The sequence below is a fragment of the Leucoraja erinacea genome, chromosome 25, assembly GCF_028641065.1.
Source record: "Leucoraja erinacea ecotype New England chromosome 25, Leri_hhj_1, whole genome shotgun sequence".
Lineage (NCBI taxonomy): Eukaryota > Metazoa > Chordata > Chondrichthyes > Rajiformes > Rajidae > Leucoraja > Leucoraja erinaceus.
The window spans coordinates 14882795-14905824 of NC_073401.1; the positions used below are offsets into that span (position 1 = coordinate 14882795).

General features: G+C 44.6%; 2 protein-coding genes across 2 annotated transcripts in view; one reads left to right on the plus strand and one right to left on the minus strand.

Moving 5' to 3' along the window:
- Positions 1–14587, plus strand: part of LOC129709445 (cytosolic arginine sensor for mTORC1 subunit 2-like) — a 35455-nt gene extending 20868 nt beyond the window's left edge. The window contains exons 3-9 of the mRNA XM_055655849.1: positions 2436–2629; positions 3492–3624; positions 6803–6926; positions 8022–8129; positions 8576–8658; positions 12933–13027; positions 13596–14587. Coding sequence (XP_055511824.1) covers positions 2436–2629; positions 3492–3624; positions 6803–6926; positions 8022–8129; positions 8576–8658; positions 12933–13027; positions 13596–13661 — 803 coding nt within the window. The 3' untranslated portion in view covers positions 13662–14587. The remainder of the gene's footprint in view (positions 1–2435; positions 2630–3491; positions 3625–6802; positions 6927–8021; positions 8130–8575; positions 8659–12932; positions 13028–13595) is intronic.
- Positions 1–23030, minus strand: part of pes (pescadillo) — a 276479-nt gene that overhangs the window by 78100 nt on the left and 175349 nt on the right. The window lies entirely within an intron of this gene.

Below are 23030 nucleotides of genomic sequence, written 5' to 3' on the forward strand. Positions count from 1 at the left end.
ATCCTCACAGACAACACCCGAGGTCAGGATTGAACCCGGGTCTCTGGTGCTGTGAGGCAGCAACACTACCTGCTGCGCCACTGAGTTGTCGCAGATCTGATAGTAATTTTTTTAAATTAAGAAAATAAGTATTTCTACTGCAGTATTATTTGGATATCACTTGATGTTTTCACTAGGCAGCTTTCGAACTTAGTATGAATGTGCAACGTCAACCTTGCATCTAAGATGAACAACTAAATATTACTTGCACTATTAAGTATTGTCAAATGCCTGTGGTCCTGTATCTGAATATGTTTGTAATTTTGAAGCAACGGGGAGTTAATTTTTTTATTTCAATAATAAACATTATTCTAATTTAAAAAATATACAAAAAAAAATATGTGCAAAATTCTTAAACATTTTTAGTGTTATGGGAGGTTAATACCTGTAGGAGATTTTGGATTTCCTTATATTTTTGGACTCCAGAACTGTAGCAATTAAGTCTGTTGGTCTCTCTCCACAGTTTATGTGGGTCTTTGACTTCTGTTGCAAGTAAAGTGATTCTCGTTGTGCGAATGAATTGGAGTTGTGGTTCCTATTGGATATGGCCAATGAGGTCTGAATAGTTTTACAGAACGTAGAAACAAAGAACTTCAGATGATGGTTTATATGAAAGATCGACACAAAGTGCTGGAGTAACTCAGCGGATCAGGCAGCATCTCTGGAGGAAAAGGATAGGTGATGTTTTGGATCGGGGCCCTTCTTCAGACTGAAAGTTGGGGGTGGGAGATGAAGACCTGGAGGGAAATCACGGAGGGGGAGCAGTGAGGGAGAGTGTTGCCTCAAGATATGCCTACTTTTAAGAAGTTTTCTTGCATTCTCCCGAAGCTCTGCAACACCCTCTCTCACTGCTCAACCTCTGATTTGCCTTCTGCCCTTCAATTCTCCCCCTGCACCCCCTACTTTCAGCCCCAACCCGAAAAAAATCACCCATCCTTTTTCTCCGGAGATGATGCCTGATCCGCTGAGTCACTCCAGCACTAGGTGTCTATCTTTAGTAGTTCACAATGTCAGATGTAACTCATTTCTTGTGTTTAAAGAACAGCAAGGCGTATGAGGCTTAGATTTTTGTCCTGCTGCATTTTCAAGCAGATATAAACAATTGTATTTTTGAATTTGAGCACAGAAGAAAATTAAGAAACTGAAAGTGGGTGCTGTGTATGTGGAATGAGCTGCCAGAGAAACAGATGGAAACAGAACATTGTGCAGGAATAGGCCATTTGGCTCTGAGCCAGCACCACCATTCAATATGATCATGGCTGGTCATCCTAAATCAGTACCCCAGTCCTGCTTTTGTCCCATATCCCTTGATTCTGTTCGTCCTAAGAGCTATTACTCTCTCTTGAGAACAGTTGCGTTGAGACAGGTACCATAACAACATGTGAAAGACGTTTTGACAGGTACATGGATAGGAAAGGTTGAGAGGGAACTGGGCCAAATGCAGGCAGGTGAGACCAGCTAAGATGGGGCATCTTGGTTGGTCCAGACAAGTTGGGCCGAATGGCCGGTTTCCGTTGCCTATGTATCTTTGGAAAAACACTCCGGGTCATTGCAAACAGCTTAACACAAAGTTCTGGAAGAACTCGGTGGGTCAGGCAGCATCTAGGGAGGAAACAGACAGGTGACCTTTGTGGGTCGGGACCTTTCAGATGCTGCCTGACCCTTAGAGTTCTTCCTGCACTTTGTATTTTGCTCAAGATTCCAGCGTCTGCTGTTCCTTGTGTTCATGTTTTGGAGCTTAACCATTTGTATGTGCACTGGAGACACGAGGCACTGCAGATGCCTGTTCCCTTTATCATCGTTACTTTTACATTTCTTTCAATCAATTGTTCTACATCTCTCTACATGACTGTATATCACTAGTTTCCCTTTCCCCTGACTAGTCTGAAGAAGAGTCTCAACCGGAAACGTCACTCATTCCTTCTCTCCAGAGATGCTGCCTGTCCCGCTGAGTTGCTTCACCATTTTGTGTCTATCTTCCGTTTAAACCAGCAACTGCAGTTCATTCCTACACCTGGATATGTGACTTTAGCCTTTAGAGGTACATTCGGCCCACTGTGTCCATGCCGACCAGCGATCATCCCGTACGCTAACACTGTCCTACACACTAGAGACAATTTAAAAATGTTTCCTGAAGCCAAATAACCGACAAACGTGCACGTCTTTGGGATGTGGGGGGAAACTGGAGCACCCGGAGAAAACGCACGCGGGCAATGGGAGAACGTACAAAACATACAGAGAGCAACCGGTGATGTTATGGGTCAGGACCCTTTTTCAGCTCCTGACCCGAAATGCTGCCTGTCCATGTTTTCCAGAGATGCTGCCTGACCTATGTTACTCCAGCACTTTGTGTCACCATTTGTATGTTATTTCTTTCCCTCTGCTCTTGTTTTCAGAGTTGCCTCAAACAGACTACCTGCAAGTGGGTGAAGCAATCTGGTTGGCACTGAATGTGGTCTCCAACGGTCATTCGTCAACCAGCTCTCAGACCATCGGAGTGACGAAGATAGCAAAGTCCGTCATCGCCCCCCTCGCCCAGCATAACGTTTCTGTGTTTATGTTGTCCACCTACCAGACTGACTTCATAATGGTGAGCTGCCCTTCTCTCCCTTTCTCAGCTATTCATGCACGGTATCCTGTAGGATGCAGCCCTAATCATTGCATTTACATTTGGCAAACTTCCTTTTAGTGCTAAAGGCAAGACCGTAAGACGTAGAAGCAGAATTAGGTCAGACGATCCATCGAGTCTGTTCCGCCATTCAATTATGGTTGCTCTATCTTTCCACCTCTACCCCATTCTCCTGCCTTCTCCCTGTCATCTTTGATGCCCTTACTAATCAAGAACCTATCAATCTCCACTTTAAAAAATGCCCACTGACTTGACCTCCACTGCTGCCTGTGGCAATGAATTCCACATATTTGCCACCCTCGGGCTAAAGAAATTCTTCCCCACTCCATTGTAATGGTATATCCTTTTATTCTGAGGCTGTGCCCTCTGGTCCTAAACTCTCCCACTAATGGAAACATTCTTTCCACATACATTCTATCCATAGTCAGGATCGAGCCCGGGTCTCTGGCACTGTCAGGCAGCCATTCTACTGCTGCACCAATATGCTGCCACTTTTGACATTGTGTCTTGGCACCAGGCACATTTGGGTCCATCATAGTTTTGGTGAGCACATTCACATGGTGAAGATTTTGATCCACTCTTTTACAATGTGCATTGACCTTGAAGTTCCAGGTATTTCAGAAGTATCAGTAATTATCCTTAACCATACAAGTGATTAAATGGACAACTTGTTATGAATCACTTGGCAATCTCCATGCAGTAGATTGCTACCTATGTAGTAAGATCTACAATGTGGTTGTGCCTGACTGTATTCAACAAAAGACCATGTAATTGTAATTGCACTGTCCTTATCTATTTAATACTCTCTTATTTCTGTGCCCAGGTTAGGGAGAGTGATTTACCAGCAGTCATTTGCACCCTGTCTGAAGAATTTAATATTTACAAGGAGGAAAATGGTGAATCGATCCCTGTGGACTGTAGCTCTGTCACAAACGGATTTATAAAACCCAAGAATGGTAAGATAACACCTGCAGATTATATGTCTATTAATTAATTAATTGACATATAATTAACTAAACTTTGTCGACTTTTGAAACGGGAGGAATGTGACTGAGTTCAGGAGAGCATTACAAACGTTTGCAGAAGGGGTTTGTTTTTTAAGTAAAATGAATATTGGGATGGGCATATGTGAGAATATGTTTGACAGGACAATTGAGGGGACTCCGTACTGTTTGAGAATGTGGCCAAGTGGGAACAGATCAAGACAGACAGGTTCCTGAATGACTCAAAGTAATTGTTTTTTTTCAGAAAGCATATCAACCACGAGTATTCAGTTCTATAGGGATATAACTGAGAGATAGGGAAGTGGTTCAGAAACCACATTTAAACTTCTGTTCAACTTTAATTAGACTCCACTATGAATACTACATACAGTTCTCATCTCTATATTTATAAAAAAGACTTGGAAAGCACAAAACAATAGTTTGCAAGGATGACACCAGATCTAAGTGGAGCAGTTGATGTTAAAAGGAATAAAGAATATCGTGGCTCGTGAAGACAGTCACAGATCATTCATTTAGCATAGAAACATAGAAAATAGATGCAGGAGTAGGCCATTCGGCCCTTAGAGCCAGCACCGTCATTCAATGTGATCATGTCTGATCATCCCCATTCAGTACCCCGTTCCTGCCTTCTCCCCATATCCCCTGACTCCGCTATTTCTAAGAGCCCTATCTAGCTCTCTCTTGAAAGTATCCAGAGAACCTGCCTCCGCCGTCCTCCGAGGCAGAGAATTCCACAGACTCACCACTCTCTGTGAGAAAAAGTGTTTCCTCGTTTCCGTTCTAAATGGCTTGCTCCTTATTCTTAAACTGTGGCCCCTGTTTCTGGACTCCCCCAACATCTGGAACATGTTTCCTGCCTCTAGCGCGTCCAAACCCTTAACAATTTTATATGTTTCAATGAAATTCCCTCCCATCCTTCTAAACTCCAGAGTGTACAACCCAGCTGCTCCATTCTCTCAGCATCTGACAATCCCGCCATCCCGGGAATTAACCTTGTAAACCTATGCTGCACTCCCTCAATAGCAAGAATGTTTTTTTTCAAATTAGGGGACCAAAAATGCACACAATACTCCTGGTGTAGTCTCACTAGGGCTCTGTACAACTGCAGCAGGACCTCTTTACTCCTATATTCGATTCCGATTCCTAAAGGCCAACATGCTATTCACTTTCTGCACTGCCTGCTGTACCTGCATGCTTACATAGGCAATAACTTTTATAGAACCTTACCTTTGGTGTACCTCAGACACTTTTTAACTGGTTAATCTGGCGTACATAAATCAGTGATTATAAGTAGTAAGGGCCTGTCCCACGAGCATGCGACTCCATGCGGCAAACGCGACCTAAGCGACTCCATGCGGCAAGTGCGACCTAACGTGGTCGCTTGAGCCGTACGGCCTCGCGGGGCCGGCCCCACTTTGATCGCTGGAGCCGTATGGAGTTGTGCGGAGCTGGTCCCGACATTGCGCGGGGCTCAGAAAAACTGACCGTGTTTAAAAATTCCGCGCGGCAACGGCCTGCCGGCCCGCAGCCGCCTCGACGGTGCCTTCCATCGGACTTCGCTCGAACTTCATGTCATTCACTCGACCTCCGCGTGGCTCCCGCTTCTGGTTTGGTCGCGCTTGCCGCATGCAGGCACATGCTGGTGGGACCGGCCCTTTAGGTCGCGCTTGCCGCATGCAGGTCGCATGCTCGTGGGACAGGTCCTTTATGGTATTAATGAATGGTTTTCTTTTTATCATAGTTAATCCCATTTCTCCTTTAATTCCTATTGTCCATAGTCAAGTGTGTTTAATTGGAGTAAACATTGGGAATGGGAATAATGACATTATTGCAACGATAAGACACAAAGTGCTGGAGTAACTCAGTGAGTCAGGCAGCATCTCTGGAGAAAAAGGATGGGTGACGTTTTGGGTCGGGACCCTTCAGACATTCTTGACGCAGCCTTACAGGCACATTAACATAACAACACAACAAATATATAATCAGTAATACAAAAAAATTATCATTTAATAAGCAATGCAATAAATGCGATATTGTCTGGAAAATACACTTGTGTAACGAAGCACGAGTAAAATGATGAAGCTTCCTGCTGTTGCAGTGTTTTGTGATGGATGTCACAGGCTGCTACAAAAGCCTTTTCAGCTTTCATTGAATAAATGTAAAGATTTTATCATTTACATTAGTAATCCCGGGGCTCGTTGTTTGAGTGATTTTTTTTTTCTGGAGTTAATTAAATAATAACAAGTGTTGAATGTTGCTGTACATGCCCGAGGTTGATTGGCTTCGGTAAGTTGTAAAATCATCCCTCAGTGTGTAGGTTTTTGTACTAGATAATAATTGATTGGTGTGAAGTTGGTGGGCCAGAGGGCCTGTTTCTGCGTTAAATTTCTAAAGTCTGAGGTCTTGATATTTTAACCAGAACGGATTCACAAAGGAAGTTGTATGTCCACACCAGGCTCGGCAATCAACGACAGCCTCTATTAATTTGTAGGGCTGTTTGTGTTCGAGGGAAAGCCAGCACAAATGGTTTTTGTTTCATACAATTGGGCTCTATTGTAAACGTAGTCTATTCCCAAAGGGACATCTGCAAAGCATTTTGAATTAAAAGCTCATTGAAATTTGCTGGAAGCTGAAGTTTGTTGGAGAAGAAAAAATAATTTTGTTTTTAAAATCAATTTTAAATCAAGGGACCAGATCCACAATATTTAACTCCTGATGCTCCTAAACAAGAGATAAGACCATAAGATCGAGGAGCAGGTTTGGCCCATCGGGTCTGCTCTGCCATTCGATCATGGCTGATCTATTTTCGCCTTCTCACACCCATTCTCCTGCCTTGTTACTGTAACCTTTGACAACCTTACTAATTGTAAGGGGGAACCCAAACTGTTATTTCAGTCTTCTTCTTGCATACGGCATGCACAGCCTAACATTGTAGGTCAACTTGTTCTATTTGATCTAATTGTTTGTGCACATCGGGTTGATTGCATTAGTCGAAACGGTGGACTACGTGAAGGTTGTAGTTATTTCAGTAACGTTGGGAGATGCAGGAACGTAAGAGGATTGTAGTTTATTCTTGTTCTTGAAAGTGACTTCCTAACCACATTCTTCATCGCATTGTTCCCTGTAACAGTGACCAGTCCCACGGTTCACCCTGTGCTCAGTCCCAAGAACCAGTTCTGTGTGATGAGCTTGGATCCAGACACTCTTCCTACAATTGCCACGATTCTCATGGATGTCATGTTCTATTCTGCAAGGTACAGCTCTCTTGATGCGCAGTAATTGATGTTCCCTGTGATGCTCAGAATGATTTATTATTGTCACGTGTCCCAAGATGCAGTGGAAAAACGTTGTGTGCTTTCCCTTTTGCATTTCCTTGATGTACATGTAAATGTATGTGTATAGTTTGAATTGTCTGGGATATGCTATTGCAACTGCAGCGGAAGTGCAGCTCAAAAAAGAAAGTGCAAGTGCCGCAATGTGGTTGGCTGGGAGATCAGATTAGTTTATCAACACTCCGTTCAAGCATTTGATAACAACGAGGAAACACTTGGGCACATGAATAATAATCTCAGGACGCTGATTGAATTCCCTATTACAAACTGTAAAAGAAATTCAGTTTAGTTTATTATTGTCACGTGCACCAAGGTGCAGTGAAAAGGATTTTTGTAGCTTGCCATCCAGTTGGCAAAAGACCATACATGATTGCAATCAAGCCGTCCACAGTGTACAGATACAGTATAAAGGGAATAACATTTAGTGCTAGGTAAATTCTGTATAAAGATAGTTTGAAAGTCTCTAATGAGGTAGACGGGAAGTTGGGACTGCCCTTTAGTTGGTAATAGGATGGTTCAGTTGCCTGATGACAGCTGGGAAGAAGCTGTCCCTGAATCTGGAAGTGTGCATTTTCATACTTCTGTACCCCTTGCCTGATGGGAGAGGGGAGAAGATGGAGTAACCGGGGTGAGCTGGTCTTTGATTATGCTGGTGGCCTTGCAGAGGCAGCGTGAAGTGTAGATGGATTCAGTGGAAGGGAGATTGGTTTGTGTGATAGTCTAGGCTGTGTCCATGACTGTAATTTCTAGCGGTCTTGGATGTGGCTGTTCCCAAACCATGTTGTGATGCATCCCTGAATGAATGCTTTCTATGGTGCATCTGTAGAAGTTGGTGAGGGTTGTTGTAGACATGCTGAACATCTAAGGAAGTAGATGCATTGGTGTGCTTTCTTGGCTATTGATTGCTTCGATGTGGCTGATCGAGACAAATTGCTGGTGATGGTTTTTTGCCCAAACAATTTGGGCTCGCTGAATTTGAATGGGTAGCCTAATTGTTTGTTGATCCTTTCTTTGCAGTTTGAAAACTCGATCAGCTGATCAGGACCTGGATCACATTCGCTTCTTTTCTTTCTCTTTAATTGATGGCTACATCTCCATAGTGGTTGACACCCAGACACAGAAGCGGTGAGTTTACACAATCTATGAAGAGATCATCATAGAAATTGAGATTTGGGAATGTGCTATTAGGTTATTTGATCAAGGCTTTTGGGTCGTGTGATTTCATGCATGTGAGAAAGTGAGTACAGCTGCTCCTCGACCTACGATGGGGTTACGTTCCAGTAAACCCATCGACAATATCGCAAGTCGAAAACGCATTTAATAAAATTTGATAACGTGACGGAATTGAGCGGCGGCTCGCTGCCGTTGTTGAGCGGTTGCACCATCGTAAAGGTGAAAATTTACGTTGTCTCTGGATGTTGGGGAGGTTGTGGTCAAGTCGGGGTGAATTATGGGTGGCTGGATGTGTTTTCTGGGGTTTGAAGGTTGGCGGGATGATGGTGAGGGTGGGGGGGGGGGGGGGAGATTTTCTTGTTCAATGCTCACCTGACCTGCTGTCCCCTCTGCAACAGGTTTCCCAGTAACCTGCTTCTCACAAGCGCTTCGAGTGAGTTATGGAGGATGGTCCGAATCGGTGGTCAGCCTCTGGGATTTGGTAATTGTAAAATCCTCTGTTATTTAAATCGATTGATTGAATGATACAGTGCGGAAACAGAACAGACCTTTCGGCTCACTGAGTTCAGTTCACACTGGTTCTATGTTATCCCACTTTCACATCCACACCCTACACACTAGGGGCTATTTGCTGAGAGTTAAATAACCAACAAACCTGCACGTCTTCGGAACGTGGGAGGAAACCCACACAGTCACAGGGAGAACGTGCAAACTCCACCCAGACAGCACCCAAGGTCGGGATCAAGCAGTACATCTGTAAAGCAGATTCCAAGCCACTGGAATTTGATCTTTAATTCAGGTTACCCTGTTGTAGGAATGACGCCATTAAGCTGGCAAGAGGGCAGAGAAGATTCACAACGATATTGCTAGGACTTGAGGGCCTGAGCAACAGGGGAAGGTTGGGAAGGCTATGACTTTATATTTGACGTGCAGGAGGCTGATGGGTTGTCTCATAGAGGGGTATAAAATCATGCGGAGACTAGATAGGGTGAATGCAGTCTTTTTTTCCCCAGAGTAGGAAAATTGAGAATTGGAGAACATGCATTTAAGGCGAGGGTGGAAAGATTTAATAGGAAACCAAGGGGCAGATTTTCACACTGAGGGAGGTGGGTATATGGAAGGGGATGCCAGAGGTAGTTGAGGCAGGTAATATAGCAACGTGTAGAAACATTTTGAGATGTAGATGCAGAGGGAAATGTGGCAATTGGGACAGGTGGAGATCGGATGTCTTTGCTGGCATGAATGAGTTGGGCAGAAGGGCCTGTTTCCATATTGTAGGACTTTGACTCTCAAGGGGACAAGTGATTACTAATTGCTGTGATTAGCTCCAGCACCAGAGACCCAGTTTGATCTGGTCACGGATGCTTCGGCCCCAATGACCAGTTGCACAGTGTCGCAGCGGTAGAGTTGCTGTCTTGCAGCACCAGAGACCTGTATTTAATCCTGACTACGGGTGCTATCTGTACATTGGTCCATTCTCTCTGTGACCATGTTGGTTTTTCCCGGATGCTCCGGTTTCCTCCAGCACTTCAAAGACGTACAGGTTTGTCAGTTAAATGGCTTCTGTAAGTTGTAAATTGTTCCTAGTGTGTAGGATAGTGCTGGTGTACAGGTGGATCGTTGATAGGCATGGACTCAATGTGCCAAAGGGCCTGTTTCCACGTTATCGCCGAAGTCTAAAGACAGAATCCAATCAGGCCAGCATTCATTGTCCCCACTGCCATTACAGAGGTACTGTTGTGTGTTGAGCTGCCAACTTGAAGTAGACGTCTCTTGTCAGTGTTGGGTTGGACAGTGCCAGGATTTAGGACGGTGGTAATAAAATCTCATCATTATATTTCTACCTGGGGCAATCTGCAGGATTTGAAAGCCGATGTAAATTTGGCAGTTTGGTTCGTTAGGAAACACGATCGGAAAACTCTTGAATCTAAAAGAATCGGCCAACTTCACTGGCAATGGGGGAGAAGTCAAGGCTCGGGGAACATAACTAACTTTAAACACAAAGTGCTGGAGGAACTCGGTGGGTCAGGCAGCATCTGTGGAGGGAATGGGCAGACGATATTTCGGGTCAAGGCTGAGGGGTTCTGACCTGAAGTATTGTCTGTCTATTCTTCCCCAGCGCTACTGCCTGACCTGCAAAGTTTCTCCAGCATTATCGTGTTTTAATTTCATTATTCAGCTGTTGGTACATTTGACCGTTAAACAGTCTTGACTCTTGCTCAAGATTCTAACATCTGCAGTCTCTTGTGTCTCCAAAACCACTGCCCTCTTGTGGCAGAATCCAGCATGGCTGGTTTAGCAAATAATTTCTTCTCTCCAGAGATCCTGCCTGTCCCACTGAGTTACCCCAGCATTTTGTGTCTATCTTAGCAAATGTATTTCTACCTAGACACCCACCATTTTTTTTGCCCTGCTAATTTCACTGTTCACATCCATATATATCTGCATTATCAATAGACAATAGGTGCAGGAGTAGGCCATTTGGCCCTTCGAGTTTGTGATAATAGCTGATCAATGTGATAATAGCTGATCATCCCCAATCAGTACCCCTTCATGGTAGAAATATGTGGCGGGTTTCTTCTCATTTTTTGTTTAAGTGCAAGTTCAGTCATTGTAAGGTATCCAACCTTTTTTTCCACTTTAAGCAAAACTAAAATTAAATGAAAAGGAAAATGATTGATTAATTGGGTTGCATTATTGTCAATTGAAGTTTCATCAGCTCTGCACTGTGAACAGATTGATTTTCTACATTTGTTGCAAATGAGAAACTAAAGTGCTATTTGTCTCCCTGTTTTGCTGCGTCTACCAGCATGTTGACCATATTTGTCCCTGCAGAGTATCAGCATGTAATACAGACACTTCCCAACTTAAGCAATAGGCGGCTTATGTAAACTCGCACTTACGCAAACAATTCTATATGCAGTCCCCAGTGCAATAATGTTATAGCCAAACTACCAGTGAATTACTAGGCGTAAGGAACTGCAGATGTTAGTTTAAAAAAAAAAGGCCCAAAGTGCTGGAGTAACTCAGCGGGTCAGGCAGCATCTCTGCAGAACATAAAAAGGTGATATTTTGGCTCGTAACCCTTCTTCAGAACTGCGGGTGCTAGAATCTTGATCAAAACTGGAGCAACTGGTGCTGGAGGAACTCTGTGTTCCGACTCAGTTGACCTGAAACGTCACCAATTTGTGTTCTCCAGAGATGCTGCCTGACCTGAGTTATTCAAGCACTTTGTGTCCTTTTGAACACCGAGGACCCTGCCCCTATCTAACCAACCACTGAACATTGGGACCTCAACCAACCCTGTCCCTAGCACTAATCACTGACTCGCCTACCCTTGCCCCCAATCTCCTGACTCTCCTTCCCACCTCCCCCACTGCCCCTTGACTCTGCCCAGACTACATCACTCTCTGCTCATCCATTCACTGTTGATCAGGTTGGTGAATTTTTCCCAATTCCACGGACCTGTACCAGGAAGGTACAGTCCCTTCATCGGTCTGAATGTCTTCCTTTAATTCATTGTCGTGCCTGAGATGAGTTCAGAAAGGGACAGAGGATGGAAGTGTTGGGGAAATAGCATGAGGGTCAGGGCCGGCCACAGGGTGTGGGGCGACATGGGATGTGTGTGGTTTGGGCAGAGGAAATTGAGGCTCCGCTGTGTTTCATGTGGTCCGTCTGGTCAGGCATAGAGCAGCTGCCACTTTAATTTCTTCCTCTGCCGACCACTGAGCTGCATTATTCCGCTCGTTGCAAGCAGTTTGGGCAAAACCCTCAAGTCCTTGGTTTAGTTTAGCTTTTAGAGCTACAGCATGGAAACAGGCCCGTCGACTCGCTAAATCCACGCTGACCTGCGACACTCGTTCTATCCTACACATTAGGGACAATTTACAGAGCCAAATAACCTGCACGTCTTTGGGATGTGGGAGGAAAGAGGAGCACCTGGAGGAAACCCACGTGGTCACAGGGAGAACATACAAACTTCATACAGACAGCATCCATAGTCAGGATTGAACCTGGGTCTCTGGAGCTGTGAGGCAGCAGATCTATCCACTGCGCAACTTGCCGCCCTTGAGGCAAGATTGAGGCTTTCATATTGAGAGGGGAGTAACCTATCTAGGTCTTTGGCCCCGTGAGGCAGCATCTCTACTGCTGCACCACTGTGCCGCCCCTTGTTCCCTCCTCCATTTAACAAATGTGCCCTTATTAGTTGGCTTGCAGGTTGCAGTGTGTGTGTGTGTGTTCGCGTGTGTGTTTTTTTAATCTGCTCCATACACATTGGGGCCAAATTACAGGGCCCAATAAATCTCGACCTTAACAAGGGACCCGGGTTTCATCTACACCTCGGGTCCTGTCACTGTGTGGAGTTTGCACGTTCTCCCTGTGACCGCGTGGGTTTCCTCCGGCTGCTCCGGTTTCCTCCTACATCCCAAAGACGTGCAGGTTTGTAGGTTAATTAGCGTCTGTAAGTTGCCCCTGGTGGGTAAGGAGTGGATGCGAAAGTGGGTTATGGATGGTCGGTGTGGACTGAAGGGCTTATTTCCATGCTGTTTCTCTAAACTAAACGCTGTAATTCTGGCAGCATCCGTGGATGGAATGGGTGAATGACCAGAAATATCATTCCCTCCACAGATGCTGCCTGACCCGCTGAGTTCCTCCAGCATGTTGTGTTTTGCTCAGTGAGATGTGATAAGGCCATGGTAATTATTTGATCTAGCCCTTGGATGTCGATCTTAATAGTTTGTTATCTCTCTTTAGATGAATGCGGGATTGTTGCACAGATCTCTGAGGCTTTAGCGAGCGCTGACATTTCCGCTTACTACATCAGCACCTTCAATTTTGACCATGCCCTGGTACGTGTGATGTTTTTCTACATGTTGAACTGTGCACCTGATCCTGCTTAAAGTGGGCATTGGTTCAAGATAATGATAACAAGGGAAAGATGCAAGATGATTTCATCAAATGCAGCACTTCTGAGTCTAAAGATGGGTGACATCTGAAATGTCACCCATCTTTTTTCTCCAGAAATGCTGTCTGACCTGCTGAGTTACTCCAGCACCTTGTGTCTATCTTCGTAATAAACTAGCATCTGAATGAATCAATACTTTAGTGTCACATGTGACAAGTCACTGTGAAATTCTTCGATTCCATACTCCGTAGTCGTCTAATAAAGAGCCTTTCTTGAAGCAGCACTGTGTGTGTTTGTGTGTGTGTGTGTGTGTTTGTGTGTGTGTGTCTCTGTGTGTGTCTCTGTGTAACAGGCTGAGTATCTGAAAATATAACTCATTCCAAAGTGCATTTACTGAACCCTTTGGCTTACAGTGCTGTCATTATTGCTTGTTCTTTGTAAAGTTGGTTAAAATGTGAATTCTGCTTGCTGGCCAGAGTAGTCACTGGTATTCATTTTTTTTTCTCCCTCAGGTGCCTGAAGAAGATATTGATAATGTCATCACAATGTTGCAGAAGCGACAGAATGGCGACAGATAGCAGGTGGCCATCGGTTCGGTGCTTCCTGTGGCTTCATCCATCGAGTAGATGCCTGAGATCCGAAGACCAGGAATTGTTCTCTCCGAGAAGTCTAAACAGATTAATATGCCAATAATTTCCTGCAGTCTTTAGCAGTTCAGCCATTTATTTAGAATATGATTAGCTAATTTGTCTTCAGGTAAATCTGTTTACTACTTCAATGATTGAATTCCTGCGTGAGGTCCTGACAAATTGTAATTATTGTTTTGCACTTCCAGCTTGAACGTGCACAAGGTCTTACTTTAGAAAGCTGATGGAATTGACCCACATATCACCACTGGGCAATCTGAATCAATGACAATAGGTAAAAAACTGTGCAGTGGATGTAAGGTACAGGCTTAAAATAGTTGTCACATGCCCCTGACCCAGTGGTTTCTGCGGAAAGCTGGAGACAGGAGTAATGAGGTTTGTAGGTTAACCCGATCTTCTATGTTATAGCATTAATATCTTTTTTTAAAGCCCCCTAGTATGGCTTTAACGGATGATGTAGCAAACTTTCCATGGAGGTTTTACTTAATTGTAAACGCTTGTGAAGAATTATTGTTTTCACGCAGTTGTATTGCTCCAGGATGTGTGTTGTACGTAACTCTTTCGCCACGACTTCTGGTTTCTCTGGAAGCAGGAGTGTGGAGGTCAGAAAAATTTCATTTAAAAATGGTCTCCTTATATTTGGATCCACGATTTTATGTGGAGAGTGGACTGAAGCTTCAGTTGCGTTCAGCGCTGAAGTCTGATGCAACTTTGTTAGGTTTTTATAGGTTCAGGCGCGGGTGAAGTGCATGGCCATGTGGCTGTTATCTAAAATGCTGGACAGACTTCTGGCTACTAAATGTAAACTGATATTTGGGATTAAGTGTCATTAAAATAATAATTAATTTACTAAAGAAGGGTTATGGATGTATTTTGTTTTGGGAAAAGATAAACAATCTTGAGACTGAGCGTGGAAACGGACCCTTCTTTTCAGTTTGAGTTTAATTTACTGTCACGTGTACCAAGGTATAGTGAAAAGCTTTTGTTGCATGCTAACCAGTCAGCGGAAAGACAATACGTGATTACAATTGAGCCAACCCACAGTGTACAAATACATGGAAATGGAATAGCGTTTAGTGGAAGACAAAGTCCAGTAAAATCCGATTAAAGATAGTCCGAGATTTGCCCAATGGGTCTGTGCCGACCAGCGACCCCCGTACACTAACACTAACCTACACATTGGGGACAATGTACAATTTACAGAAGCCCAATAAACCTACAAACCTGTACGTCTTTGGAATGCGGGAGGAAACCGGAGCACGTGGAGAAAACCCACGTTGTCACAGGGCGATTGTACAAACTCTGTACAGACAGCACCCATAGTCAGGATCAACCCCAGTTCTCTGGCACTGTAAGGCAGAAACTCTACCGCTGCCCCTAAGTGTCTGCACAATCTGCAAAGTGTCACCATGTATTGCCCGGGACATTCCTGTGTGCGATGAGTTCTTCCAATGTTAAATAAAACAGGAATTGTTAGAGAGACTGGGTGGGTCAGGCAGCGTCTCTTAATATTCCCACTTCATGATCTTACACTGGATTGAGCAGTTAAAGCTTTAATATAAATCCCTCACCCCTCTGTATCCTCATCTCCCATCCCCAGATCCCCGAGTTCCCTTTATCCTATTTCCCCACCTACCTATATTCCTCCCTCGAGCTTTACATTTGACTCCTTCTTTCCTTAACTGATTCCCTTCTGTCTCTTTTCACTTCTAACCTTTGTCACTGACTCCACCCATCACTTCCCTCCCCCCCCCCCCCCCCCCCCCCCCCACCTGTATCCACCTATCACTTGCCAGACTATCTCACCTGCATCCATCCATCACTTAAAAGATATCTATACTAGGGTGAAACCTGAATTCCCTAATGCAACCAAAGACACAGTGTACGGCTGCTGATGTTAGGGTTGTGCCTTGCTCAAGAGCCTGGTGGTTGCTGGAAAGAAGCTGTTCTTGAATCTGGAAGTCGTGGTTTTCAGGCTCCTGCACCTTCTTCCTGATGGTAGCAGCGAGATGTAAGCGTGGGCAGGATGGTGTGGGTCTTTGATTTCATTGTGAATTCAAAAATAAAAACAATCTGAAGTTTTAAAAGCTTTATTACCTATTAATATCTCAGCACCCAAAATAACACGTCTGATTCTTCAAGCTCTTCAGGAAGAGGGGTCATCAGTGATTAATCTAAATCAGGAATCCCAGTTTGGAAACCTTTTTTGACTGTAAAGCTTTTTAAATTGGTGTGAAAGATTGCAGCAACCACATTTGTATTGAGGACATAATTTTGGTTTGATATTCATTTACCTTTTGCACTGGGTATTTTCAAGTGAATAGTAATGGAGGAAAACATTCCTTCAAGTTTGCGGATGACACAAAGCTGGGGGACAGTGTTAGCTGCGAGGAGGACGCTAGGAGGCTGCAAGGTGACTTGGATAGGCTGGGTGAGTGGGCAAATGCATGGCAGATGCAGTATAATGTGGATAAATGTGAGGTTATCCACTTTGGTGGCAAAAACAGGAAAGTAGACTATTATCGAAATGGTGGTTGAACTAAATAAGGGGTTGGACAGGCTAGATGCAGGGAGATTGTTCCCGATGTTGGGGAAGTCCAGGACAAGAGGTCACAGTTTAAGGATAAAGGGGAAACCCTTTAGGACCGAGATGAGAAAAACATAGTTATGAATCTCTGGAACTCTCTGCCACAGAAGGTCGTTGAGGCCAGTTCATTGGCTATCTTTAAGAAGGATTTTGATGTGGCCCTTGTGGCTAAAGGTATGGAGAGAAGGCAGGTACAGTATACTGAGTTGGATGATCATATTGAATGGCGGTGCAGGCTCGAAGGGCCGAATGGCCTACTCCTGTTTCTGTTTCTGTCATTGGAAAGGATGCAAGTTTCCTGAGAGCTCGAGCTGTGTTCTTGCACAGTAGCCCCCTCGGGTGGAGGGAAGTGGGAATGTAACATAAAAATTGCCGTGAGTTTTTAATTAGTTATAGTTACTCCAGCATTTTGTGTCTATCTTTGGTTTAAACCAGCATCTGCAGTTCTTTCATACACAAATAAATGAAAGTTGTATTAACGCATTTATTTCCTGCTGAGAGCTGAAATAAGGCTGAGATACAGTGTTGAAATAGGCCCTTTGGCTCACCGATTCCGTGCCGACCAACAATCACTCCTACACCTATTTCTATTCTGCACAATAACGACAATTTACAGAAGCCAATTAACCTACAAACGCACATGTTTTTGAAATGTGGGAGAAACCCCATGCAGTCACAGCGAGAACGTATAAACTCCACACAGACAGCACCCGTAGCCAGAATCGAACCTGGGTCTCTGACGCTGTAAAGCAGCAGGATGAGAAAGGAATGGAGGGTTATGGTCTGAGCGCAGGTATATGGGACTAGGGGAGAATACGTGTTCGGCACGGACTAGAAGGGTCGAGATGGCCTGTTTCCGTGCTGTAATTGTTATATGGTTATATGGTAGACACAAAATGCTGGAATAACTCAGTGGGATCGGCAGCATCTCTGGAGAGAAGGAATGGGTGACGTTTTGGGTCGAGACCTTTCATCAGGCTGATGTCAATGGGGAGGGTGGTACAAAGTTATAACAGCAAGACTGGTAACAGAACTGGGGAAGGGGGAGGGGATGGAGAGAAAGGTAAAGCAAGGGCTATTTGAAGTTGGAGAAGTCAATGTTCATACCACTGGGGTGTAAGCTACCCAAGTGAAATATGTATGAGGTGCTGTTCCTCCAATTTGCACTGGGCCTCACTCTGACAATGGAGGCAGCCCAGGACAGAAATGTCAGTGTGGGAATGGAAGGAGGTTAAAGTGCTAAATCTGTAAACCTGTAAAGCAGCAAATCTACCGCTGCCACACAAACGGGTTATGACCGTTTTTAGTTCCCCCCTGATATCTGCAGCTTCCAGGAAAGGGTTTAATTTTGTCTGAAGGGCTTTGAGTTAAATGTCTTTTTAAAGCACTTTTTCCCCCAACCTTGAAGACCTAATGGTGGCACTATAGGGTTTCACAGTGGGTTGAGCTACTACCTCTACCTCTGTCAGAGACCCGGATTTCATCCTGACCTTGGATGTTGTCCGTGTGGAGTTTGCACCCATTCCCTGTGGCCGCGTGGGTTTTCTCCGAGTGCTCTGGTTTCCTCCCACGTCCCAATGATGTGCGGATTTGTAGGTTAATTCACTTCCTACACACTGGGGGCATGGGATTTGGAGGTTGATTGGTGTTGTACATTGCCCCTAGTGTGTAGGAGGTGGATGTGAGATGTGAGAGTGAGTTGAGGTGTTGGCGGAGTTGGCCGCTGGAGACCATGCAGATGACGGGCAACAGTGCAGATCAGAAGCACCCTGCAGTGGCGTGGAGCAGCAGTGGAGGACATCAACAACGTCACCAGGTCAGGCTGGCCCCTGCAACACCGACCCAGTGCCATCGCCAGGACAATGGGCATTTGATGCCAAGATAAGACTGAATAATTTTTAAGAATTTGGGAGGGACAAGATGTTGAGGGAAATGCAGAGACTCTTCCTACATTCCCTCAATAGAAATCTGGAGAAAGGTCGCAACCCGAAACATCGCTTATACATGTCCTCCAGAGATGCTGCCTGACCCGTTGAGTTACTCCAGCATTTTGTCTTTTGGCAAACCAGCATGTTCAGATGAAATGTTTAAGAAGGAATTGCAGATGCTGGAAAATCGTAGGTAGACAAAAATGCTGGAGAAACTCAGCGGGTGAGGCAGCATCTATGGAGCGAAGGAAATAGGCAACGTTTCGGATGAAACTATTTTTAACGCTACTATTTTTAACGCTACAATCATTGTACTCTTGTACCTGCATGTAGGATTGTCCCCAGATTCAGGGATGGTTTCTACCCAACTATTAACAGGCAACTGAACCATCCTATCACCAACTTAAGAGCAGTCCTTACCTGCCATCTACCTCATTGGAGACCCTTGTACCATCTTTCATCAAACGCTACTGGACTTTATCTTTCACTGTCCCTAGTGTGTAGGATAGTGCTAGTGTACAGGATGATAGCTGGTCGGCGCCGACTCCGTTTGCCGAAGGGCCTGTTTCTGTGCCGTTTCTCTCTGAATTATAAATTAAAAGCCCTTACAATAACGTTGTAAAGTAAAATTTTTATGATGAAATTGATTAAAAAAAAAAAATCATTACTGTTTGACTCTTTCTGAGCACGCACCTTCATCTCTCCTCCCATCCTGTGACAGATTCTCCCTTCTATTCGCTCCCTCCCTCTTTACATTCCCCACACCCCTGGAGTCCCTTTCATCCGTAACCACTTCTAGCAATGAGGAAAGGTCATCTGTGTGGGTTTTCTCCGGGTGCTACGGTTTCCTCCCACACTCCAAAGATGTACTGGAGTGTAGGGTAATTGTCTTGGTATAATAATAAATTGTCCATGGCGTGTGTAGGATAGTGTTAATGTATGGGGATTGCTGGTCGGCGTGGACTCGGTGGGCCTAAAGGTTTATATCCGTGCTGTGAAACTAAACTAAATGAACAGGCCCACAATGTCTGTGCTGAACATAACACCAAGACCAACTCTTATCTACCTGCACTTTATCCATATCCCTCCCTTGCATATCCATATGCCTACCTAAAGACCTCTTAAACACCATTATTGTATCTGCCTCCACCACCACTCCAGGCACTGCATTCCAGGCACTCACCATAGCAAATAGGGCAGGAGGAGGCCATTTGTCCCTTCGAGCCTGCACCATCATTCATTGTGATTATGGCCGATCGTCCACAATCAGTAACCCGTGCCTGCCTTCGCCCCATATCCCTTGATTCGGTTAGCCCCTGGAGCTCTATCTAAATTTCTTTTAAATTCATCCAGTGAATTGGTCTCCACTGCTTTCTATGGCATAGAATTCCATAAATTCACAACTCTCTGGGTGAAAACGTTTTTTCTCATCTTTTTTTTTTAAATGGCCTCCTCTTTATCCATCCGCTGTGTAAAAAAAAAACCTTGCCCCACATGTCAATTTAAACTTTCTCCCTCACCTTAAAGCTACGCCTTCTAGTCTGTGATATTTCCATCTTGGGGGGGAAAAAGGTTTAGACTGCCTACCCTTTCTATGTCTCTCATTATTGTATATACTTTTATCCGCAACTTCTGGGATTACAGAGAAAACAATCCACGTCTATCCAACCTCTCTATGTAGCTAATATTTCCAAATCCAGATATCATTCTGGTAAACCTCCTCTGCACCCTTTCGAAAGCCTCCACATTTTCCCTGTCATGGGGTGACCAGAACTGCACAGAATACTCCAAATGCGGCCCAACCAAAGTCCGACAAAGCTGCATCATGACGTCTTGACTCTTACGCTCATTGAAGGCAAGGATACCATTTACCTTCATTACCACTCTCTCTACTTGTGTTGCTACTTGCAGGTTGTTATGGCCTTGGATCTCACAATCCCTCAGTACATCTTTACTGTCAAAGGTCTTTCCATTAATTGTATGTTCAACTTCCCAAAGTGTAACCCCCCTACATTCAACCTCCTAAAGTACCTCAAGCTTGCTCAGATTAAACTCCATCTGCCATTTCTCTGCCCATTTATAGCTGATCTATATCCTGCTATGTACATTGACAGCCTTCCTCACAGTCCGTGCTGTATCACTGAAGTCTAAAGTTAAGTTTCAAGTCTAATCTTTCTCGGCCAGATGTCTTTACCAAGTTAAATCGGGCTAACTCAGCCGGCTCTGATTTGTTCTGTACCTTTTCATACCTCTATGAAACCCTTCTTCAGACTGAGAATCAAGGGAGAGGAAAACTAGAGGTATGGAGAGGTTCAGAACAAATCAGAGATAGTGACGATAACCAAGGAGCCCACAAAGATCTATTGCTTGATGTGGAAGAGATGATAATAGATATATATGGATGTGAGCAGTGAAATTAGCAGGGCACAAAAGGGTGTGGGAGGGATGCAGAGGGGGAATGCAAAGGTTACTAGAAATTAGAGAAATCAGTATTCTAATTCCCCCCCCCCCCCCCCCCCCCCGAAAGAAGGGTCCAGACCCAAAAAAACGTCAGACCCGAAACGTCACCCATCCCTTTTCTCCAGAGATGTTGCCTGACCCACTGAGTTACTCCAGCACTTTGGAGTATCTAGCCTTGGCATAAGCCAGCATCTGCAGTTCCTTTCCACACACTAATTTGTGGAATCTCTGCCGGTTCTCTGGATACTTTCAAGAGAGAGCTAGATACGGCTCTTAAAGATGGCTGAGTCAGGGGATATGGGGAGAGGAATGGGGTACTGATTGGGGATGATCAGCCATGATCACATTGAATGACAGTGCTGGCTCGAAGGGCCGAATGGCCTACTCCTGCACCTATTGTCCATTGTCTATTTCCCTCCCCACTACCCACCTCTCCAATGCTCTGACTTCTTATTAACACAGTTTCGTCATTTGTGCATGTCGGCGACTTTAATTTATTACAAACCAATTCCTTGTAACTGAATTACCCGATTAGCACATGTCTTGTGGTTTCTACTCACTTCCTAACCCATTCAAAGTTCCGGTACACCCATTCTCTTTACTCCTGTTATCTGCGGACATTTCATCCCCTGCGTAGTTCCAGCGAAATACACTCTCAGCCATCTCTGTAAAGTTTGACCACCTTAGTTAGTTGGTAATGATTCCACAATTAAAACAATGCAGGCTGTTGTAGTGGTGGGTTTTCCCCTCTGATCTATCTCCTGTTGTTTTTTTTTCTCTGCCATGGCTGACTTGGGATGGTTTTTAAACTAAAACCAAGCAAAGATGAAACGTGCACAGTTGCCACCAATCTAATTAACAGAGTTGAAGTGAGATAGAGAGTGGTTTCTGTTGAAATCATGTTAACTCCATCCCGTTCCCAGTCTGAACTCTGTGTCCTGGGCACAAGTTGAATGTGTTTGCATTGGGCAGAATTCCTGTGCACACTTAAGACGGTAGAGTTGCTGCCTTACAGCGCCAGAGACCCGGCTTTGAGTGCTGTCTGTGCAGAGTTTGCTTGTTCTCCCAGTGACCACTTGGGTTTTCACTGGGTGCTCTAGTTTCTTCCCACACTCCGAAGACATACAGGTTTGTCAGGTTAAATTGTCTTGGTAAAATTGTAAATTGTCCCTGGTGTGTAAGATTGTGTTAGCATGGGGGGGGATCACGGGTCTTGGTGGGCTGAAGGGCCTTATTCCGCACCGTATAAAAGCCCATAGTCTAATTATACATGGACTCCACAGACCATCAGTAATACATTTAATTGCATTGTCTAAAAATAATACCCTCAAACTATGGCCAGATTCTACATCATTCTGCATACATGGACGCTTGTCATAGTTGTTTTAATATTTTCTCAAAAGTTAATTGAGAATGTAACAGAGTTTAACTTCTGGTTTGTAGCTTGAGATCATTCCACTGTGTAGTGGGTTGCTTCCCCGTGCTGAGCCCTCATGGCTGACCGAGCCGGAGATTAATGTCAGCAAATGGAAAGGATGTACACCACAGGAATGGTAGCCGCTGTGGGCAACTCTCACAAGGTCAGCAGCAAACTCTATTGCTTTCATAACCAACATCTGGGCTGATGCTGCTCCCTGAACAAAAGACTTGTTTTGATAATTCTACATTTGAAACACAAATGGACCTGATCCACAGGAATCGGGGAACTTTGTGGTGATGTAGGCGCAAACCTTTCAGATTTGATGTCAGACGACCAAACGCAGACTGAGCGATCATTTTACTGAACACCTACACTCAGCTCGCCTTGTCCTACGCGATCTCCCGGTTGCCAAACACTTTACTTCCCCTTCCCATTCCAATACTGACCTTTCTGTCATAGAGTCGTAGAGTGATACAGTGTGGAAACAGGTCCTTCGGCCCACCTTGCCCACACCGGCCAACATGTCCCAGCTACACTAGTCCCACCTGCCTGCATTTGGTCCATATCCCTCCAAACCTGTCCTGGGCCTCCTCCATCGTCAGTGAGGCCAGATGCAGATTGGAGGAATAGCACCTCATATTTCACTTGGGCAGCTTGCAACTCAGCAGTATGAATATTAATTTCTCTAACTTCAAGTAACGCTTCATACCCTCTCTCTCCATCCCTCCCCCATCCTAGTTGTTTAGTTTAGAGATACAACGCGGAAACAGGACCTTTGACCACTGAGTCTGCACAAACCAGCAATCCCCACACTATCCTACACACACTAGGGACAATTTACATTTTTACTGAAGCCAATTAACCTACAAACCTGTACCTATTTGGAAGTGGAAGGAAACCGAAGA